This window comes from Diadema antillarum, unplaced genomic scaffold, assembly GCF_040938485.1.
Source record: "Diadema antillarum isolate AM-2024a unplaced genomic scaffold, OU_Dant_1.0 seq00000898_RagTag, whole genome shotgun sequence".
Lineage (NCBI taxonomy): Eukaryota > Metazoa > Echinodermata > Echinoidea > Diadematoida > Diadematidae > Diadema > Diadema antillarum.
In genome coordinates, this window is record NW_027271759.1 from 232,909 (window position 1) to 250,319 (window position 17,411).

Below are 17,411 nucleotides of genomic sequence, written 5' to 3' on the forward strand. Positions count from 1 at the left end.
TTTTCTGTCAAGATCAATCTTGATACAGCCATTTGTTTAGGAAAGAATGTTTTCCTCTTTTTATGCAATTAGCATCAAGGTCTCTTGAAACGTTGGTTCTGACTGTGATGCTGATATCCACATAATCTTCTTTCCTGTTTATTCACATACGAAATTAAAATCTAAATTTATTCAGTGTGAAATAACACCCATCACTTTTTGATGGATACACATCTCTTCATACACACGGACAACGAGCTCAGAAAGCTTAATTTTCTATCCCGAGATGCTGTGGATGCTGGCGTGATTAATAACCTCTGATGGATTCTGTTTGATCCAGTTTTTGTAGAAAGGATGCATTTTTTTTTTTTTTTTTGGTTCCTTGTTAGTGACAGGTCTACAGAATGGTTATAGGTTACTTCCTGCTATTGTTCCAGATACAATCACACTACAGTGATTTTTGTAAGCAAATAATCTGTGTTTGGTGCAGAGAAGTTATTGCATAGTAAGGTGTAATGAGGGTCAATCATACTATTACATTGTAAGTTGTAAGATGCAGATCCCTAGATGGGAGTTGAATGTGTCTAACTGTAGACTCCCATGGTGTAGTCATGATATATATTCTTTATGGCTTCAAATTGTGTGATACATGATAGAGCTCCATGTACATGTAGGTGTATTTGATGCTACATTGTACTTGGTTGATGTAGATTTGTGCTTTTAAGTTGGCATTGGAATTGAGTTGTGAATCCATCACATACCAGGGCATCCCTTGACATACAGGATTTGATACCTGATGAGTTTAAAATGCAAAATTATGCCTTCCCATCGACAGTGTTTCATTGTACGTAACGAACATGGTCTTCCAAGATACATCGTATGTATTTATTGAAAAGGGAAACCTTGTTTTAACAAGAAATACAAACCATGGCAATTACCTTGGTACAATATACATCAGGTTTCTCACTATATTAGGGTACAAGAACAAAGAAATATAAAGGTTTGGGACAAAAAAAAAAAAATCACCTTGTTAATAACAAAGCTTTTGACCTCTTTCTAATGAGGTTTTAGTGTAGTAGATGCAATTCATGGTAACTGGAAAATGAAATGCAAACACTAAAAGTCATTTGATTATTGTTGGTCAGTACCTGGATGACATGAGTTTTATACTCTGCAGCATAACATTGAGAAGGGCCAGTGAGTCCCTTGTTCTGACGGCATCCCTACATAAATATCAAAACTGACTTGCCTGCCCACTGATCTAAAATCAGCTAACTGCATGTGCACCACCTTGGAATTGTACCCTACCTGCAATGCCCCCCTCCACTATTACAATGAGGTTTTGGCCATATTAAAACTGAGAAAAAATATATCAAATAAGGTCGATATCCGCCTTCTGCTTGTACAGAGGAATAACACATGTAAGACTATGAAATTGTAAATTTTGACTTTTTGCTTTCATTGACGTAGCCAATTATCTGACGGTTGTCTGGTCCAAGTCATTCTTCCATTGTGAAGTGATACAGAAAATTGTACTGCTGTAGAAGGCTAATATCATTCTACTTTATACCATCACTGACTTACAGATTGTATCTCTGCTTTTGATTTCTGAAGTACATTATGTACAGTTGCTTGAAAAAAAAAAATGACAGGAGGCGATAAGTTTGCTTTAGCTTTATGATATGAGTTTATTTTGCTGGCCCAATTCTAAGTTTGAAGTATTGGATTCTTTTGTATTTTTTTTTGCACTCTTTCTAGCCTGAAATTGTAAGTATTCCATGCTGCACTCTTTGGTTTGGCTGTACCACTGCACAATCATCTTGCTATCATGTACTCTCTCTTTTCTCCGTTGATCATGTGATCAGTCATGTGGTAAATCATGTGATCTGCCTTCACTCTCAACAAATATGGGAAATTGGAACAGCACAAATGTATCATAAGACTGGGCAAGGTGTTACTGATGTTTGCTGAGGTTAAGTGGCCATTTTTTTAACAGGCATCCTTAAGAAAATTACATTTCACTTCATCCATTTTGCTAATGGTATTGATAATGGTTCTCTGGGGAATTTGATACTATAAAGTTTGTTGATGTTTTTGTTGCAGTCATACACTTGTGTTGGGGTTTTGCACATCCCCCCCCCCCCCCCACACACACACACACACATTTCAGGAAAATTGACATTGTTGAGACACCCCCAAACTTGCTATAAATACTAAAACAGAAGAGTCTAGAAAGTGAACTTGCAAAAATGAAAACATTTCTAGCTGTTGTGAATAATAAAATTTATGATGGACAAGGGTACATCAGAAAATAAGTTTGTGGAGAAAGTTATGAACTGGACTTGGTCAAGCCTTTAACATGCTAAAATTTCAGTATACATATCCATCTGCATCTGTGGGAATGAGGGGAGAAAATTCCAACCGAATCCATTTGTCCTTTTGATGCATTTCCACTTGAAACCTAAATTTGTTGATTTTGACCTTTCATGAACAATGCAGTTTCATGTTCCTTGTTGTGAAATATGTCATAGTCGCCTATCAAACGGATACATATCATATGCATTGCTATCATGTTGTCCAGACTGTCAGATGTGTAAAGAAATTCAAAAGAGCATAAACATACACTACCTGTCATGCATCATATTCTATTCTATATAATCACATTACATGCTGTCATTTCTAGGCTGCAAGATTTATCCATCGTATGAAATTTCATACTGTAGTGCATTTAATTTGTTTCTTGTATCCACATCCTGTACCAAGTACAGTCATGCTTTAGTCAAAAAGTTACCATAAGGAAAACTTTAAGAAACAAGAAAACAAAGATTTTCCCCTGTATCCAAAGTGTCTTATTCAAGAAATTTGCTTTTTTTTCTTTGGTCCTTAGCTCTTCGCATTATAATCATTATTGTTATCTAATCAGTTTTTGTTATAATGAAGTGGAAGGATAGCATTTCATTCCTTTATCGGAGTAGAAGAATAGAACATACTTATCATGACTATGTTAGGTGAGAAAAAACAAAACAAAACAAAACAAAACAAAACAAAACCTGGAGAGTCTGGTTTTCCTTGTGATTTCGTCTCCGGCTTTCTATACTCATTAAATTGATATCAGCACCAAGGCTGCCAGGGCAGGGAGGCTTGAAAGATTTTTTTTTTTAGGAAGAAACTTGTATTATTTGTACAAATCTCAGTAGGTGAAGAATAATTCCAATGTCAGGAAAGCTGTACATATTTTGTCATCACCACATGAAGAATTATCTGATTTTTTTTTTTTTTTTTTTTTTTGGGGGGGGGAATCTTTTCAGCATCAGGGAAGCTAGTTGGCATTTCTTATCAAATACATGTATATTAAACCATGGGAATTAGTTTGATTCAAATAAATGTATAGAAGTTTTTTCTGCAGCTTTTCATTTTTCTATTTGAAACACCCTTCTTGTATATGGTGTAGCAGTATCTCTACATCGTTTGCTTCATCTCTCCAGTATGCATTCATTCTCTTTGCCTGCATTCCAATGTACAATGTATCTCTCCAGTTTACGTATCTTCATGTGATTATTGTGCAGTATTTAATATGGGACATTGGGGAAAGAGTCAGTGTCTGGAGTTATCTATGGTGGCTTTCATTCTTCAACTCTTGACCTCGCTCTTGACTCTGTCATCATTGTAACTCTGCCTATGGGATGATAAACTTGCAGGTGGAAGATTGGCATAATTAATAATGATATTCCAAATTGCTGCGCAGCAACTCTCTGGCAAATCATGGAGCAGCCTTCATTCTTTTGTACTCGCGAAGAAGGTATACATACTGTACAATGCACTGGTTATAAAGATATGGGTTCTTTTAAATGCCCTGTGGAAGAAGTGAGCTAGGTATTCAATGAGTTAAAGGCTTTCCCCAACTCTCTTTCCTTTCTTCCCCTTGGACCACTCCATTTATTCTTCCTCAACCACCGAAAAAAAATCATAATATTTTCTCTCTCTGCTCTGTATAATATATTCACATACAAATTGTATATGTATCGTATACTTTCTATAAAGTGGCCTGCTCAGACTTTCTATCACTGTTTTATCATTTGTGAATACTGTACAATTGTGTCATTTCCTTTGTAGAATATGAAAAGTTACAAAGCCTTCAAGCAGCTCGGTGAAACTATTGCAAAGCGTACATTGTATGACAGGAAAGTTCTTGTAGAATGAACATTCAAATTCTCATTGCAGCTTTTGTAGATTTCAAAATTGTTTGAAATGGCCATATATGGCGGTCTCCATTCTTGGATATTCCAAATCACTTGAGTCTGCATTTTATATGTACTAGCTGGATTATCATTGTGTTTGATAGAACGAAATAATTTATTAATCAATGAATTAAATTTTGCTGCCTCCCTGAAAAAGTGAAAATTTTTGTGTGATTCATGTTTCGCACTACGTATGATGGGTAATAAAGACAAAGTTAATATGTATCAATTTTTAGTTGTAAATGTCTGGTGAAAATCTAAAATCAGTCACATTTGGTCATTAAGGATATCATTATCATGCAGTAAATAAACAACCAAAGGGGTTCCATTGCTGGTACATTGATGAATATTTCTTATTTGGTCTGTACAGGTTACTGTATATCCTCTCATATTGACTGTTTCATGTTTATAGTTGTGATTTAAAGAATTTATGCCACTTTTCCTGTGGTGTAAATGAATCATGCCTACAATTGGAAGATCACATTGCATTCTTGAAGGATGTGTGACATTCTACATGTAGCTCTTCGGTGTAAAAATGTACAGTGTACCTAGTGTTAATATAAACTGGAACTCTTTTTGTACAAAAGTCTACACGTGTAGGTGCATTATCCAACACTTTAATGACTACATGTACATGTAGTTATCCATTACAAGCTTCACGCATCCCTTTTTCTTGAAGGATGTACTATGGTACCTTAATGGTAGAAAGAACAATCACTTACCTCATAAATCTTATCACTTTTTGCTTGGACTTATTTCAAGATGAAATATTGCCTAGTTTTAATATCAGTTAGTGTCATCCTCTGAGTGGGAATTAAATGTATCAGTAATTTCATATTCTTGGTTACAGTCTTTGAGTTCTCTATTTATGTATGATAATCAAAGATCATTCTGTTCAGAGTGTGACTGGCTCTATCAAATTTGCCACTAGGGAAAAGAACTTGGGCATTAAAAACTTTTGTGTTTTTTCTTGCATCTATTACGATGTATCGTTGTATGGTGAAACTAGTGAATGACAGTATAAACTTGCACTGTAGTCATGCATGTTCTCGTGGAATTGGGCAGTCCATGATTTATGGCATGTGTGTAGATACAGTACATTATGTCATTTTTCTTTTCTTTTTATAGTTTTATACAAATGCCTGTATGATGTCATTTGTACATGCATCATCATCTCATGATTACTGTATTGTAGCAACTAATTGTCATTTTGGTACACACTGCATTTTGTAGCTGAGTTTCTGTTACTCTTCTGAATTCTTACTATCTTCTGACATCATCATACAATGTATATGGGAGTTAACTGCAGTCACGGTAACTCTTTATGAACTCACAATGTATTTACCGATCTGATTTATTTCATGTGATGTTATTTAAAGACCCGGTAACGTGGTGAGGCATGGATGGTCCAGATGAATTGATCTTCATTCGTTGCCCACTGGGGTACATTAAAAAACCAGGAATATTACTCGTCAGCGAATACCAATACGTACATTGAAGCATATATGCTCATCAGGAATGGTTGATTCCTGTTGAGATTTTTCGGCTGTATGTGTACTTACATTCAGATCATTGCTAAAGCTGTACGCAATTCGTTGCAGGGATTCTTGAATATATCTGAGTCAGCCCAGCCGTTTCCCCACTGGGAGCCTAAACCTTCCCATCATTAATCAAACATGTTTGAAACCTGTCACCATAAATGGATCATAAAATCACTCAATTAATTATCAGATCACAAAAGCAAAACCAACCATAAACCATCTCCTCATAAAAGTTTCTAATCATCCAGATTGCTTCCTATGAAAGAAAAGATGCTGCTGAAAATAGTGAACAGAAAATAACTGTGCTTCAAAACTTTCTTTGTCTTTGAAATCGGGACCGAATTCAAAGTAGTTGAGCTACAAATTCAGGGTTTAAACAGACATTGTGTATCCTACCTCTCAGCCAAATAATTTCACTTCTTTTTTGCGATCTTTTCATCTTTGATGTCTTGCAGCGTTACCAGGGTAACGTGGTGATGGGTCAAGTTTGATCTATTTATCCCTTCCTATATCATGTTACTTTTTTAGCATGTAATGCCGATATAACATTTCTAGCATCTCACTTGATTTCATTTATATGCTGCGTTTACACCATGTTCCCCGTTTGCCCAAAACATAGTGCGCCGTGGGTAAAATAAGACATTCTCCTGTTTTCCCCAGTTCCTTTTTTTAGTCGTGTTCATTCCAGTCCTCGCCCCGTTGAACACATACCGTAGCTATCAGACGCTGTTCTCACGGCATCTGGTCAGGCCAGACTATCAATATTTACCAGTGCTCCCTGCTGCAGGACCACCTCCAAATTTTGTTATGCTACTGTATGTGTACGTGCCATCACGTTTTGTTGCATTCACCCTGTTTTATTACGGCACACAGGGTTCCTCATTAGCACCAGGACTGCCGTGGCCAATTTTTTGACAGTTTAAAAATCAGACACCGCATCCATGGCAATCATGGCCTGTCACGTTTGCACGTCCCGTTTTGTCCATGGTGGCCTGAAAAGTGACATACAAATGTACTGTGGCTGCCAGGAACATGGTGTAAATGCAGCATTACATGCACAGGTCATGCACAGGTCGGATTCATTCTCTGCAAGTTTGCAGGACCAGATCACCCTTATTTATTTTTTAACCAACGAAAACCATTAATCATTCTGCCTCACATGTGCACAATGGTTTTTCAATCCACCTTCAGTCCACTAACCTGCACCATAACCATGCCTGTGTTTGTTTTTTTGCGTGTCATTTTAATCTCCACCACTCATACAGAAACATGGTACCACAGCCAAGGCGGCTAAACCGGTCAAGTTAGATGCCCAGGTAACATCTGTGTCTGTCTGTGTGTGAATGAGTGCACATCACACTTTTCTTTTCTTTTTTTTTTCCTTTTTTTTGTTATTAACACGCCAGAGGCTTTCCAGGTTTATTTGCCTGTTCAAATCAACATCTTACAATCATTCTTTTAAAGTGCATTGTACACACTATAAAGAATACATGTACAGTGTATGTATGGTCAAGCAACAAACTATTCTTCAGTCTTAACAGTATCAAATCTTAATTTTTGGTTTTACTTCTATTGTAGGGTTATACTAAAAAGTAAAATTTCTACCTGTATAAAGGACAAAGTTAATATTTCTCAGTTGACTTTCTTTATTTTTTTGCTCTTTTTTTCGCCCCCCTGATGCAATATGTCATAATGCACAGGTTTATCATGCCAAATGATAGTCACTCCATATTTAGTCATGTTTAATATATTGAAAGGAGTGTCTATTTCATATATGTGGGACTGTCCTGAAAAAACACCAAAAAACAAGCAAACAAAAAAACTAAACAAATCATCAACAACAACAAAAAAACTACATTGTATGATTATGTAGTACCTGGAATGGCTCTGTTTTTTTTTTTTTTTTTTACTGATATTTTGCCGATCACATCTTGCTGATTACCATGAAACTATGTGATCATTTTTGTCACCTGACCCACATCATGTGATCAGACTCATGTGGTCAGGTGATGCTGGCAGGTGCATGTCTTCATTCACTGCATGATGCTACTATCTACAGCATGCTACAGCTACATTGTATGCATCACAGCATGTCATCACCATGTAGTCTTGCAGCCCAGTCTCTTTGCCTCATTTGCTTATTCATTGCCAGAAGACTAGGTTTTCTCGGATAGTAGGCCGTACCATGGAAATGTTTTAGATGAATGGAATTGTGAGGCATTTTTGCCTCACAATTTTTCGCCATTCATTGAGATCATTCCTTGAATACCGTACCATTGTTCAAACACAATATCAAGCAAAGAATAAAAACAACAGCCATGGGAAAAAAATGGGGGAGGGGGGCTAAATTGACATGGAGCTTCATATTGTGCATTAATGGAGCCATTTGTTGTTGTTGTTGTTGTTGCCAGTGGTTTTCTTTGATAGAATGCCTGATGTGTGAGACACACATTACAATTGGTAAATGAACAAATGAAACTGAAAACAGTGGAGTTGTGAATAACAGTAGCCCCCTACATGTGATGTTTAGTAGGGTACCGGTACCTACACTGTACCTAAACTGACAATTCTCCCTGCTAGTGTGAAAAATGAATCACTGATCATCACAAAAATATGCAGTCATCCATATGTGATCCGAACGGGATGTGTTGGAGACATAAAATTCAAAGTTGTAACGTTACAATTAGCCTATTTCCTGTGAGACTCTTAGATTTCCTAGACTTTGTACAGGCATTGCCATGTTTCTTTAGGTTTTATGCTCAGTTTTGAAACAATTTGAAGTGAAAACTTCATTGATATATTACAAATCTCCATTATAGTAACATGAGTACGCCAGTCAGTGTTACTTAAAGGGTCTCTGTAATGCAAGTATTATTAGTAGTTGTTAAAGTTGTTAAATCATTTATGGATAATTGATAGACATCGCCCTAGTTCTGTAATAAATGAAGCCCCAAGGAATGATTGGAATTAAGATGAATGAATTGGGAATGCCTGCCAATGAGCTTGGTTGAATATGCGAAGAAGGTCATGCCATGGTGGTGGGGGGGGGGGGGGGGGGGGAGGGGAATGTCTTTCCTCAGATGATATGCGTATTACTAGACATCACAGGGTTGATTGACACTATACATACATTGTATGTGTATAATGTCAGTGCTGGGGCCCAGGTGCGAGAAACAGTCTACATATATGTGTAGCAATTGGGATTTTCTGATTACTGGAGTTAATATTTGATGAAAAATTATGGATAAGTGATATGTTACGGGCTTTAAGGCCTTGCTACAACAATTGCATTACAGAGAACCTTGAATTCTCAGATTCTGAAAATGATTGACTGTACCTTATATCTGTACAGATAAGTATGTGTTGCTTCCATTTCAGAGATGTACTATTTTGAAAAGTGTCTGTTCATGCTGCTCTGTCTGTCTGTATGTTTGTCTTTACATCTTTCTTTCAGTCTTTTTCATGGATTTTTGATTTTTTTTCTTTCTTTTTCTAAGCTGGCATGAAGAATGTTTGCCATCAAAACTTTCTTGTCCGACTGTCGCTGTGAAAGCCAATTTTCAGACATCTGCAGCTGTTCACGTTTGGTTCAATTTGCTGTCATAGTGTTTTGTACATGTGCCACAAGTGAACGTTTTAATTTTTGGTTTTATTTAATTTTTTTGGAGTTTTCTTATTTTGGTTACCGGAGGTATATGTATGTTGTCATTTAAATCAGTTTGACAAGACGTGGTTAAGATACAAAGCTGAGGGAGTCCTTCAAAGTTTTTATTCCATGTCCTTCCAACTCTTTGTTTTGATAAATTATACAACTGCCCGGTTTGGAATAGCCAGGAATGGTTAGATAATTCCTCTGTAGTCAGCTTGGGAAAATAATTGAGTCATTGGGAAAAGGATTAAATCATTGGTCAAATGTGCTAGTTCTAACAGGTGTAGGTGTCAAGAATGTCCATGAAACTGTGCTCTACATTGCAGGTTCATCTTTTAGTTACCACCATCAAAAGTGACTTAATTGGAACTGAATTTAGATTTGTAGATATTAGTTCATGTTGCAGGGAGTAGTGAATGAGTGAATGTACTTGGTAGGAGGTCTGACAGAAAGACAGGTGGCAAAAAAAAATGTTTACCTGGTATGAGATATTTAATGTTCAAATTCTTGGTCGAATCTGTGTAGGAACAAGCCAAGATTGCCAAGGTGGGTCTGGAGGTCAAACTGCTGACCTCGGAAGTCGACGCGGAGACGGAAAAGTGGGAGGACCAGAACAATGAAATCGTGAAGCGGACCAAGAACATGTCCAGCATGGCCTACGCCATGTACATGTTCACCAGAGGGGAGGGGTCGCTAAAGACCACGCTGGACCTCTTCAAACAAGCAGAGGTACAACTTGTATGGTTTCAACCTTTTCTGTGAAATATAAAGTCAGTTTATATCCGTTACTGTGTAGATATTTCAGCAACACTGTATTCCTGTGCATTGTTTGCTGCATTAAAAAAAAAAAAGAACAAAAAAACTATTTTAACATGAGCGCCCAACTCACAGATTTGTATTCTCTTTAATGGACAAAATATGTTCTTTGGGTTGACTGACTCAAAGTTTTAAAGTTTGTCCTATCTGGGAGAATCATCTTTTTTACCTACTGTTTAAATTTGGAAGCTGAAAACAGAACCAAAAGTAAGATATCATAAGTAGTTTTTCTGGACTTTATTTTTTTCTTTGACAGACTCTGCTTTCCCTGTGAATAGTACATGTTTCCACTGATACAGGGTGTACTTCTGCACAGCATGCCTGAGTTACCTTAATCTGTAAATCCTCTTAATTTATGTCTTTTCTATGAAACAGCACCTCCTATTAAACTCTTTCTTATATTTCAATCACTTTTTAAATGGGTTAGGATGGTCCAATTTGAAGAAGTTATATATATATATTTTTTTCTCAATCTCTCTCTTCCTCCATCTCTGTCTGTGTATCTTGCCATTTACCATGATCCCTCTTTCCTATGTTCTGTCCATCTCTGTCTTGCAGTACTTTGCTGAGGAGGGCAACAAGCTCTTCCGATCTGTGAAGGAGTTCACAGTCCAGGTCCCAGACTGTCCCCCAAGGAATGACCTCTTGGCGTACCTGGAGCAGATTCCATCTTCCTGTCAGCAGCTCAACTTTATCACCAAGACTCCCTGTGCCGGCAAGGCCAGCACCTTCAACAAGGTACATCATTCCCGTCCTCAGTTTTCTGCATTTTTTAGAAAATATCCACTTTTTTTTTCTTAATCCTAATCATTCCCCCTCCACCGGTACGCAAATTTATTCATAAACGATCATGATACCATCTCAAGCAGGCACATTATCTGTTAAGAAAAATTTATAAACATTATTTTGATCAAGATTCTGTCATGTCTATTGCAAAGTCCAGGTAGAAAAAACAAAAACAAAAACAAAGACACCCCAAAAATGTATGTAGCAGTTGTGTTGGTGCGACTTAATTTTTCAATACATTGTTGTGTAAATACTATCCTGCTGTGAGTAATTGTTGTCCATTAGGGCCTACAGCAGTGCTACATTGCATGTAAAGAATAGTTGTCCATGGTAAATAGAGAATTACATTTGACAGCAGATCATATTCTTGTGAGTGGGAAATCTCAACGGAAGGCAAGAATGAAAACAGTCATAGTTGATGAGCAGGAGTAGTGTCTGGTTTCCGCTGACCAGTGGTTGTGATGCTTTGGTCACTTTCTGCAGGTGGACAGCACAATTCAGGAAACCAAAAATCTTCTTCTCTGTATTGTCAGACTGGTTCCTATATGCTACTCTCTCTCATCCAAGGTAAGTAAAACTTGACTCTCACAAAATCTGGTGGAAAAAAAATCAATTCAAAGACAAGAAACAAACAAATACACACAACTGACTGGTTCCTATATGTGACCCTGCATCACAAAACCAACAAAAAGTTAACCAGACATAGATTTTTATTTAAGAGCAGATTCTGAAAGAGCAGACTTAAAGCTTTAACATGATGTATAACTCAATTCAAATGGACTCTCCTAACCTATCCTAATATTGGAAAGAAAGCACACACTCAGGAAAAGTGTGAACTGAGAAAAGAGGCTCTTAAGTACAGTGTCTATTCAAGCGATTAATCTTTACCAAGCCATGCTAACTGTGCAATGAATGGGACAAAAAACAACAACAACAAAACAAACCAGGATGTATACCAGTGGAGCAACAACAATGAAGGGATTATCAGATTAAACTGAAATTGAGCATGATTTAGTAACACATTCTATAGATGATTAATGCCAACTTTCAAAGCAGTAGCATCATCCTTTCTAAAGTTATTAGAGTTGAAAATGAAGAATATGGACAGGGTCTTTAAGAAATGAAAAGGGGACTTACAGACACGCGTAATCACACTATTCTACCAAAAAGTGTTTGAGAAAAACTGCTAAAAACACACAATTTCCTGTTCGTTCTATGATCCCAAACTGTAGAATAATGTAGAGGAAGACTTGTTCTTTAAGAAAATATGAAAAACTCAAGATTGGCTGGGTTGACCCATTTCACCTATTTTTAGTCCTTTTTGTTTGTTTTGGAATGCATGGTCACATGTGCTTCACTCTCTCATCCAAGGTGAGCTGAACTTAACTCTCTCAAACTATGATGGAAAGGAATAAATAAATGAAAAACAAACAACAAATAAATCTCTCTCCCCTATTATACAAATTAAGCTCTTAACCCGTTGAGGACGGTTTGATTTTGCTACAACACGCATTTCCCATAGACACTTGCCCGAGTATACTCGGGACTCGTCCTCAGTGGGTTAAGGACTTAAGCAGGGTATATGTGACCATGTATCACAAAACCAACAAAAAATTGCATCCCTTGCTTTTACGTGAGGACTCAAGAAAGGTGAAGTGGATCAACCAAGTCAATCTTGAGTTTTTCCTATTTTCTGAAAGAACTGTTCTTCTACATTATGCTTAAGTTTGGGATCACAATATGAATTGGAAAGTGTGTTTTAAGCAGTTTTTATACAACCCCTTTTTTGTAAAGTAGTGAGATCAGGTACATGTATGTCTTTCAAGAGCCCCCTTTTCCTTTCTTGAAAATCCTTTGCACACTCTTCACTTTCAACTTGAAGAACTTTTGAATGGATAACCTTACTGCTTTGAAAGTTTGCATTAATCATGGGCAGAATGTGTTAATAGAGCATGCTCAATTTCAGCTTAATCTGATAATCCTTTTATTGTCGTTGCTCCAGTGGTTTGCATCCTGCTTTTTGTCCTATTCATCACACAGCTAGTACGGCTTCTTGAATGGACCCTATACTTCATAGCCTCTTTTCTCAGTTCACACTTTTCCAGATTGTACAGTGTCACATTATTTCCAATATTCAATAGGTATGTTAGGAGAATCCATTTGAAATGAGTTATACATCATTTTAAAGCTTAGAGTCTGCTTTTTCAGAATCTGCCCTCAACTAAAAAATCCATGTCTGGCGACTTTTTGTTGGTTTTGTGATGAGGGTCACATATTTTCAAAAGGAGAGCTGACTTCAGATAAATGTTTGCTGTTCAAGTTTAGTGAACATTTTTTCTTTTTTAAAGTCTATCATGTTTCTGCGGCATCATTCTTGGTAAAAGGGCAATTTACAAATTTTCACAAACAAGAATTATCTTTCGTAGTTCGATTTAAACAGGTATTGGAAAGATTCAAATCATACTTATTTGTCAATATTCTATTTTACTTTTATTTGTCAACAAATATGAAAATTAAAAGAAAAAGGCACATCTGGAAAGGAGTGAAATGATACTTGGTGCATGTACGGTTTAGTACTTGGAAGCATTTTCTGAGCACGCAAAAACGTGCACTGTCCTGTTTTGTGTGTGTGCTGCATGATTTTGCATACTACATGTACATGTATATTATGTTTTGTTTGCCTTTCTTTGTTTCACAGTACAATGTGACCACGCCCAACTCCCCCATCGCAAGATGGAGGAGACCGCCACCCATGATGGATCTCCATAGCAACAGCTCGGACATGGACTCGCCCATGAGCCAGAGCAGTGGTTTCCTTAGCGACGGGTCCGTCATGCGCAGCAACACTCTACCGCAGAAATCTCTCCACAGAATGAATTCGTTCGACAGACTCTAACACAGACTGAAGTTGTTTTTTAAAGTCTTTTCTTCTTTTTTTAACCGCTCATGAAATTTATAAAGTGATAAACCACATATCTATGACTGAATGTTTGCGATGTATGCTCATCCCTGTTGCCATGGAAATTGATGGTGATGATGGCAACAAGGAGGACAGTTTTGAGAACAGTGCTACTTCAGTCTCCCATGATGCAACAGCTTTAATCTCTGTACATTTTTAATGCTTGTCTCCTGGTGAGAGTTGGCGTTTGATCCCGAGACATCAAGTTTTGCCTGTACGTCTTCTGTTTAGCTGTCTATCACAAGGTACACTTTCATGGAAATAGAAGAACGTGGGAGCATGGGACTTGATGCAAATTTTGATATGCATTAATTGTGATTAGAGAACAGCCAATGAGCTATTGGTGTTTTCTTTGCTGAAGCAACTGGAATCATCACAATTTACAGTTGCAAGCATCTACATGAAACAAGGCTTGAGTGAAATTACTGTTAGGCTGATCCATGTGGTGTTGACTCTAAAGTCATGTGAGAAATAGCATTGATATTAAATGAATTATAATTTAAATCCATGTATAGATGTTTAAACCAAACTTTAAGCTAAGGCCCCAACCCCTTTCCCCTTCACCCCTCCTCCTCCCCCTATTCTGTTCTGTTTCTCTTCACAAAAACTAATTTTCAAGGTGGACTTCTCTATAATTTGTTTAAATTTTGTTCAGACATTGGGTTAGAATGTTAAACCACTATTTTGAAATTCAATCATACTCTTATGATGATATGCCTATCCCGAGATTATATATTACAAGCGTACCCTTTGCTAGAAACACTTTATGTTTGTTCACTTGAGTCTTTGAAAGAACCTGATGAGCAGTTTGCCCTCACAGTGGAAAAGATCCATGTTTTATTTACAGTCAACCTCACCCAAGTTGACCTCAAACAAGTAAACAACAACAACAACAACAAATGACTAATTGGAAGAAAAATTCTACCCTGGATAGATATCAACATGTGTTTAGTTTTATTGCATATCAGGGCTTTCCACTAACATTTTTCTCTGGGGGGCCCGTTTGGGCCACCAAAATCTCTGAATTTGATTTAATGGCTCAAAATATAAGGAAACATAGAATTGTATTAAATTCTATCTGTAGGAAATGCCTCATCAGGCCATCAACATATAACCCTTTGGAAAATTGGTGGCCTGACCCCAATTTCTAGTGGCCCTGGGCCACTGGGCCACTGGGCCACTGTTAATGTTGAGCCCTTGTATTGTACAGCCAAAAGTCACACCAGTCAAAGGATTTTCTCCGCGCCCTTAGAATTTGATTTAATAACAGTGTGTAATGTACAATGTAGGTGAGGTTGACTGTAGACTGTAAAAGTGGCTATTTTCATGCGAGTAATTTTTCATGCTTGGCTGGATGAGATGAATTTTGTGGAATCAAGACATTTACTAGTGAAACATGCGGCATGCAAAAATATTTGCTTGCTTTTATTTTTGAGCTGATTTCTGGTGGCGCAAAACGCGCGAAAATTTCCACTTTTACAGTACATGTATAATATTTAATCACTAGTTTTAGCATAATTCAGGTACAAAATATGTGTCGTAGACAGACCATTTCAGAAAGCAGGTCGTTTTTCTCTAAATAAGTTGTTATTTCAGCTGACATTTTTTTCCCCTCTTTATCATGACATAAGAAATGACTCCCCAAAGTGAAACAGTGCTGTGTACATGATTTTGTGATGGTGATTGGATAAAAATGACCCTCTAAAGAGTGTGATTCTCTGCTTATGAAATAGGTTGGTGTGTGTGTGTCTGCTGAGTGCAGAGAAAGGTACTAGGACACCAAGTGTGCTGCAAAGCAAGATATTGTCAAGGTCAAAGGTCATACAGTGTGTGAGTAGAGTGACGGAACATAATTTATCAAACTATGAACAAACAGTGATTGATCACATCATTTTTCTGTGTGTTATTTTCAATAAAAAGTAAATATTGCATTAATTCACTTGAAAATAACACAGCACATCATATCCATGATATGAGGTGTTAAATAAAAGTTCAGTACTATATTGTATCATAAATCTAAAACAGTTTTCTTCTCAAGATGACCACATTATAGAGATTTTTATCAGTGTCATGAGGTCAAAGGTCAAAGGAGTGTTAATAATGTGCGTACTCATTTTTGCCAGCATGATTTGTTACACTTTGAGATTTGGAGTCCAACGTTATGATTATGATTTGATGATCTCCTTTTCCATGATGTGAGACTTCCTCTTGTTTATTTAAATATTATTTGTAAAGCACATTATAATACAAATTAAAGTTTATTATTCTAGAACTATAAGAATTCAAAAGTCAGAGTGTGAAATATTGATAAAGATATGCAATCTAATGATTGTCTACAAATGAAGAAAAATACATGAACTAAAAAATCTATGATCTCCTGTGTCCATATCCATGTGAGCAGCCAGTGAAACACACACTCAGTCTTCAACAAAATCATTAAGTTTACTTTCATTTGAATATATAATATTTTCTTCTTTCAGTATAGTATTGCATTTTCATTGTGGGTCCTGTTCATTCTGTAACATTTGAGATAGAGATGATAGTTTTTCAGGTCGGAGTGCTGCATTATCAGACGGTTGAAACAAGTTTTATGTATTTCCCATCAAAAATGTACATTGTACTTGTCCATACCAAAACTACAAATCAAGCTTTGGAATTGCATGTTCTGCTACAACCAAAGAAGATGGAAAATGGAAACAGTAGCTGGTAATTTCCACAAAATATTGAGGGAGTGAAATTGTTGGCATGATGTGTTCAAGCAAGTGTACAGTAATGCCATCTCACGTGTCGCCTGGTGTACAGTTGAAATGTGTAACACATTTTCTTTGTAGAGCTGTAGATACAAGTATTCACGTATGAAATCATTGCAAGTGTTGGTTATAAGTTTGCTTTTGTCGCAAATATTTTCTTCTCTTTTTTTTTTCTGTTCATATCTCACCTACCAAGTTCAGACAGTGATGATATTTACATGCATGCTGTGTGCATGTACAGTAGCTCTACTTGCTCTGTGAGGTGTTAATCATAGAAGCATTCTACTGAGAAAACTCTATGTTGCTTGAAGGTTTGAGGAAATTCTGTAAACCATGAAATCTGAAACACTGCATGTTTGCATAGGGGAGAAACAGTTTTATTGGTAGAAGGAAGCATGTCACATTGCTGTTGATTTGGTCTAGACTTCTCGGAGTCATGACCGCTGTAATCAATGCTGCATGCTTGTACATGGTAAATTAACACTTAATACCAGATTTTGAAGTCCACATAGATTGTGTGCATGAAGGCATATTAAGTCCATGTAGTAGGTCTTTGGTCAGTAGCTGGAAAATGCAGATCTTACATTATTCCTTGCACTAAGAGTGAAGATGGATCTGAAATTCCTGCCAAATTTTGCCTGTTCAAGAACATGCCAATTGCCCCCTGAAAAATTGTAGGTTTGTCGCATAAAA

General features: G+C 36.9%; 1 protein-coding gene across 2 annotated transcripts in view; it reads left to right on the plus strand.

Annotated features, from left to right (window-relative positions):
* Positions 1–14,437, plus strand: part of LOC139741027 (alpha-catulin-like) — a 144,427-nt gene extending 129,990 nt beyond the window's left edge. Inside the window, exons 13-17 of one of the 2 annotated variants that reach the window (XM_071651616.1) lie at positions 7,024–7,074; positions 9,933–10,136; positions 10,782–10,961; positions 11,493–11,576; positions 13,708–14,437. In XM_071651616.1, the coding sequence (XP_071507717.1) occupies positions 7,024–7,074; positions 9,933–10,136; positions 10,782–10,961; positions 11,493–11,576; positions 13,708–13,905 (717 nt within the window). In that variant the 3' untranslated portion in view covers positions 13,906–14,437. The remainder of the gene's footprint in view (positions 1–7,023; positions 7,075–9,932; positions 10,137–10,781; positions 10,962–11,492; positions 11,577–13,707) is intronic. The other variant, XM_071651617.1, reaches the window with a different exon arrangement.
* The last annotated feature ends 2,974 nt before the right edge of the window (positions 14,438–17,411 follow it).